Source organism: Mastomys coucha, unplaced genomic scaffold, assembly GCF_008632895.1.
Source record: "Mastomys coucha isolate ucsf_1 unplaced genomic scaffold, UCSF_Mcou_1 pScaffold15, whole genome shotgun sequence".
Lineage (NCBI taxonomy): Eukaryota > Metazoa > Chordata > Mammalia > Rodentia > Muridae > Mastomys > Mastomys coucha.
This window is the reverse complement of record NW_022196897.1, coordinates 21671047-21677195: the sequence shown is the minus strand read 5'-3', so window position 1 is coordinate 21677195 and position 6149 is coordinate 21671047. Positions and strand designations below refer to the sequence as shown.

The 6149-nt window shown below is 54.5% G+C and overlaps 1 protein-coding gene across 4 annotated transcripts in view; it reads left to right on the top strand.

The window, feature by feature from the left end:
* Nucleotides 1-3747, top strand: part of Mvb12b (multivesicular body subunit 12B) — a 163512-nt gene extending 159765 nt beyond the window's left edge. For 3 of the 4 annotated variants that reach the window (XM_031369922.1, XM_031369925.1, XM_031369924.1), the window contains one exon: nucleotides 161-3747. In XM_031369922.1, the coding sequence (XP_031225782.1) occupies nucleotides 161-247 (87 nt within the window). In that variant the 3' untranslated portion in view covers nucleotides 248-3747. The remainder of the gene's footprint in view (nucleotides 1-160) is intronic. The other variant, XR_004118528.1, reaches the window with a different exon arrangement.
* Nucleotides 3748-6149: the final 2402 nt, after the last annotated feature.

Sequence of the window (6149 nt, the reverse complement as noted above, 5' to 3'; positions counted from 1 at the left end):
CACATTCACACAGAGTGAAATGCTATCCCAGCCCTAGTTCCCGGGCCCGGATGCCTCTCCTGCAGTCACTCTGCCTAAGACTCAACAAGAGCCTCCCCTCTGCTCAGCTGGGCCTTCTCTGGGGTCCTGTAACCTGACTCAGCCTTTCTTTCTCTTGCAGTACGAGTACAGTTTCCGCACTGAGCAGAGCGCAGCAGCTCGGCTCCCACCCAGCCCTACCCGGTGCCAGCAGATCCCCCAGTCCTGAGGAGCCCACAGTCTCCTGGGGGAGAAGACATTTCCTCCCCGGTGCCCAGACTACTGATGTGGTGGCTGGGGTGAGAGTCACTCCCTCCCTCACCTGCCTATTCTGCTTGCCCTGCTCACTGGTCATGAGACTCTGGGCAGCTGCTTGGTCATATATGGTCATCAGTTCACCTGGTGAGACTTCCCTGCCTCCCCAGGAACGTTGTTCATAATTGTGACTAATGTATGTGCTGTTAGTGACCAGAGGCTCCTGTGTGATGACCACTTACCCCACCAAGAAAGAAAACTCCTTCCTTACCTGGAGTCACCCATGAGGGCCTGGGCACATACTCCAGCCGCCCAGTGACACCCACTGGCTCCATCAACTGACCATCACCTACCACGGAAATCCCACAAAGCCACTAGCTCCCTCCTGGGAGACCCCAGGGTTGACTGCTTCACTTAGGACCCTGCAAGATGCACTGATAGCCTCTGACCCAGCAACCTGGGAACAAGCACCACTGGTCAGCAGGCTCCAGTGGCCCACTCGTGCATTTCATGATGGCACTGAGAAGCAGGACTGAGATGCACTTGAGACAACTGTGGACTCTTCCCCCACTCCACACACTGGATGTCCAGCGAGCACAGACAGGACCCCACTTTCTATAGAGGTGACTGGGTGCCTACCTGGATGGAAACTTGGCTGCTAGGGTCCTGTGCCCAGCCACAGGTGCCGATCCCCACAAAGGGCTCATCTGTGGAGCGCCCACCTGCTGACGACAGCTCCACAGGCCTCTGCCCGGTGCCCTGACCTGGTGGCAGCTGGCACAGAGCATGCTCTCAGAAGAATGGTACAGAGGCACCAACTCGTCACAGCCAGATCCCCCCCCCCACCCCACCTTACCCCCGTCTAGACGGCACCTTCCACCAGGGAGCTGCTGTTCTGAAAAGCCCTTGTGTCCCAGGCCTCAGAATTTGGGCCAGGACATTTCACAGGTGTCAACCTGAGGTGCCAAGTTGAACCCTCCATGTGTCGCCATGAGAACAGTAGTCACTACTGTCCCAGCTCTCAGCCTCACCACCATGCACTGCTTTGCCACCATTGGCTTTTAGGGCTTGACTGACATTGGTCCCATGGCATCTGTGGATGTGAAGAACTGCCCAGTGATCAGTGGCCATGGGCAACTACTTACCAGCTGGTACACACCTTCAGTTACAGCTCTATAGAGACAGCCATGGGCAGCTGGGTATCCAAGGTGCAAAAGGATCAGGAGCAAGAACAAGCCAAAAAGATGGCATGAGCTGAGGCAGGGCCAAAAATACCTCACCAACCTACATCAGCCCCTCCTCCGTTCCAGACCCTCAGGCCCTTTGTAGACTACCCTTCCTTCCCAGTCAGCCAGTCTCTCTGCTTGATGGTACTTCATTTCTATGTGTCAGGAAGGGTCCTTGCTTCCCCTCAGATGTGAGCATACCCTGTGGGGTACCCATCAACCCCTTGCCTCTGGGCCCCACATCCTCCAGGTAGCAGAGGTCATGAAAAGGTGGTGCCCCAGAGGCCATGGAGTCAACATAGGCATCTCTAGCAAAGCCTAGTGCCACACTGGTGCTCAAAGGAGCTAATGAACTGACTCCAGATGGCTCCACGAGCTGGGGATTCCAAGGAGCTATGTCTGCTGCTGCTGGGACATCAACTGGCTTGTGTGACCTGAGGCCCAACAGAGGGGGCAACCACCATAGTCTGAGTTAACCTGGAAGGTCAGGTACAAAGCTCTGTACTCCTGACCACTTCATTTAAGTCTGTACACTTTGACCACTCTTTCCATTCCTCACTTATGAAGTCATCTCTGTCACACGATGCCAGGTGGCCCTCGGGGGAGGACAAGGACGAGGATGTGGCTTCTCTGCAGCTCTCACAGATCCTAGAAGTTCCAAACTGAAGACTGTGGACCTGCTAGTAATCCACACAGCCAAGTGAGGGGATTCCTGGAGAAAGGTCCATCACTCTGCACTCCCACAGGACTCCACCACTGGGAGGAGGGCAAAGCACATGCTCTGAGCTGGAGCAGTCTCCAGATGGACACAGCAGACTTAGTTGAAGAAGAACCCTGACTGAGGCTGTTGTAGCGCCAACAGCTTCTAGCTTTTGAAGTGTTGAGGATGACTTGGTGTCTGTGGTAGGTTCTAGGTTGCACCCAACCCCTGGTTTCTTGTCTTCTGGTGATGGTAATGGTCATATGTGCATCCCATTGTCCGCCTTGTGTGGACCTGGCAGACCCAGACCTGGGAGAGAGGGCTGTGGCTCATAGCAGCACTGAGTGGCCTTTGAGTACCATGTGGCAGGCATACTGTCAGATGAGCACAAGGATTCACTGGGAGACATGAAGAGCCGTAGCCTCTCCCATGGGTCTCCCCCTCCCCTACCAGCATGTCCCACAACTACTGCTGTTCCTGCAAGCACACACATCTCTTTCGAAATGGCTAACCAGAGCACAGTTCCCTATCCCCACCATCCCCATCCTGAAAAGTTGGTTCCCTCCTAAGGGCCTTGGAAATGGCACATGGGTGACAAGCGGGGGTGGGGGTGGAGGGTGGGAGGGCTCACTTGCAAATTTATCATAAGAGCAAATCTAAGAATCATGTCAGCCTAACTCTGCCACGTAGAGAGGTGAGAGCCTCACTCTCCTCGGGGGACTCTTCTTCCTGGTGGTCTGCAGCGTGTGGCCACCCGTGGCCAAGGTCATGCTGCAGCCCCTGTCAGAAGATGTCCAGCAGGAGACTGGGGTCCTGAGCATACACACCCTCCCTTCCACTGGGCTTGGCTGTCTTAAGCACATTTCCTGTCATCCCCCAAACAAGCCCAACAATGGGTGCTCTTTGCCCCATCACATGAGGAGCCTGAGGCATGTCTAGAAGCTTGCCGGTGGCACAGACAGAATCTGACCCCAAAGTCCCTGGGCCAACCACCTGGCCTTTGTGTCCATCCCTGTGGGCTTTTTTTTTTTTTTTGCCATGGAGAAGTCATCACACCATGGCCGTGGGTTCCTGACATGGATCAGACTGAGAGTCTGATAGTCCTGTGTGCCCACCCACACCTGAGGGCCCCCCAGCCTGAGACCATCTCCTGCCACATTTGTGGACTCCTGGCCAGGGAGGAGATAGAAAAGGGCCTTGGTGTGCTGCTGGGCCATGAAGAGCTGAACTCATGGAATCAGTTAGTGCCCAACTGAGCCCCAGAGCCTGCTCCCAGCTCCCTCAGGTGACCCAGGTGCCCCAGCCTTCTCCACCTGCTCTGGGCATGAGCCCTTGAGCAACTGCAACATCTGCACCAGGAGACCAGGCTTTGTTCCTCTTCAAAAGCTTGTGAGCCGCTGGGCCACCATGTCATGTGGCGCAGGAACAAGGACCTTAAGGACGGCTGCCTTCCTGTGTGTATTCAAGGTGACTGCTTGGCAAGGGAGGCCTCACTGTGTGACTCTATCTTAATGTAATTTGTTAAATAAATGTTTGTTTTAACCTCGGTTCCCCAGTTTGCTGTTATTTTTAAAGCCACCAGAGGTCAGTGTCCCTCAAAGGAGGTCCTCTGCCCAGCTGCAAACTGTCCTTCCTGCCTTCCAGAGCTCCTGGGGGCCAGGTAGCTACTAGCCTAACCTTTCAGAAGGAGCTGGCAGGAGACTGGAGGGCTTCGGGACCACTAACATCCCTGACCCTCACTCGGAAGCTTCTGAGAGAAACCCCAGTAGCCAAGTGAACGGCAAGGCCCGAAGAGAATGCATAGGCTCTTTCATCTGCCACTGTACTGTCTCCGGGCCTCAGGACAAAGCTGCTGCGCTTTGAGCCTGTTCTGACTGCTCACCTGCCACAGGATGCCACCGTAAACCTGCAGAGAAGGCTGTGGGTCCTTGTGAGGGAGGGGCCTGCAGTTCCATTGTCACAGTGCTCCTCGCCTGCTGGCTATGACTTCTGAATCTCTGGATCCATCTCATAGCCAGACTGGCTGCCTGCAGCTTAGCACACCCCACTCTCAGTAGGGAGGAGCTAAAACGGTAATTTTAGATTCTCCAAAACTTAGGGGCACCTCAGCCCTATATGCTTCACTTTCCAAACCCAGACTTCCATCTATGAATCTTTTTCCCACACAGCAAAGTCCATTCCCCACATCTTCAAGGGGAGCCAGGTCTGGATTCTGGTGCTGACTATGCGTTACATCAACAGTGTCACTCATCTGATAGAATGAAGGTTTCCCTCCCTGCAGAGCTCCCTTGGGAGGAAGATGACGTGAGGGCAAGCATGCAGAGCACATGGCTGAGTGACATGGAGGCCCCTCTCTGGGCCTGTGCAGAATGCAACGCTGCTCCTGTATCCTGCACCTGAGATGCTGGGGAATAAATACAAGTAATGCCTGGGTCGTGGGAGGTGGCGGCCTTAAGTCACCACTTGGGAAAGGCAGAATGAGCCCTGAGGCCTGGGCCAAACGTGCCCCATGCCCTCCAACCTAGGCCAAAGATGGTGAGGTGGCCAAGCCAGGAGCTGCTTCATGGACCCAAGCGCCTCAGCCACCACGTAGGCACCTGGCAGCTTCCCACTCTCCCCACACCAGAGACCATGACACCCACAAGCACGTAGGCATGACTATGATTTGGATTTCAAATAACCATCTTAGTTGTCAGTTCACAGCCTATCCTGTAGTGTGAGGCTCACGAGGGCCTAATCCACTGATGTGCTTGTCATCTGACGAGCTAGCTGTTGAGAGGTGATAGAAACAGGAATGGGGCCTACTTGAAGGGACTCGTTCCTTGGGCCTGCCCCTGGTACTGTATCCTGTCTCCACCTCCCCCTTCCTCCCTGGCACTGAGGCCTGAGTGGCTCTCCTCAGTCATCCCTTCTGCCTTGATGTTCTGCAACACCCCAGCCCAAAGCGGCAGAGCTGATAGCCTATACTGCTATAATCTAAATCCTCTGAGAGCAAACAAATTTCACTTGTTAAAGTTGATGACCTCGGGTGTGTTGTCATAGGAAGTGAGAGCTAATGTGACATCTGAGATTACAATCTCAGTTCAGAAATGACTGAAGCTCCGTTCTCATCCCAAATCCAGAGTCCCAGGGCCTGAAGGGTCAGCTACGGGACAGTCCTTAATCTAAAGCCCATTTGTTCTTCTGGCTCCAGCACTGGCTGACCCAACAACATTCTTCCCCTGAGCTGCCACATCCCTTAGGGACCCTTCCCAGCAGAGACGAGTCACCCCAGCCTCTGATCCTTTCATCCATCTTCCCAGGGGAACCCCGACTCTCACTGCCTAAATCTCCCTCCACCCTAAGAAGGAAGCCTGGGTCTTTCAGAGGCCTAGTCTCCCTCCCAGATCTGACTCACTCCTGCTGATGGCCCTGCTAAATCTTACTCCCCACCTAGACTCTGAGATGCCTCCTGGTCTCCACATGAGCCATTTCTTCTACCAAGGATGCATCTCCCCACTCTCCTGCCTGGCAGACTCCCTTCAAGGCCTGCCTTGCCCCACACTGCAGTAAAGGTATTGGTTCTCCATCCCAAGCCACCAGAGCCTACCACAAGTACCCACATGTCACTGAACTGCAGCCACTGGGTGCTCTGATCTGGTTCTTTGTCCCTAGAAGAGGGACCATGCCATGTTTACTATTTTCTCCCCTGCCACAGGTCTAGAAAGTGGCAGCATCCATAATGTTCTTCATGTTCATCTCTTGGAATGGGCGTGGTAGACAGGCACTATAAGCAGATGTTAGAAGTCAGGAAAGGATGGACCCCAGGGGTGCCATAAGGTCTCTCTCAGTGACTTCTCTGCTCTAGTCTTGATGTGTTCCAGAGAGACCACAGGCCTCGACAGGTTTGCTACCCTGGCCCTGGCGATGCTCCAAGCTTGCCAGGCCTCACTGGTGTGGTGGTGGTGGTG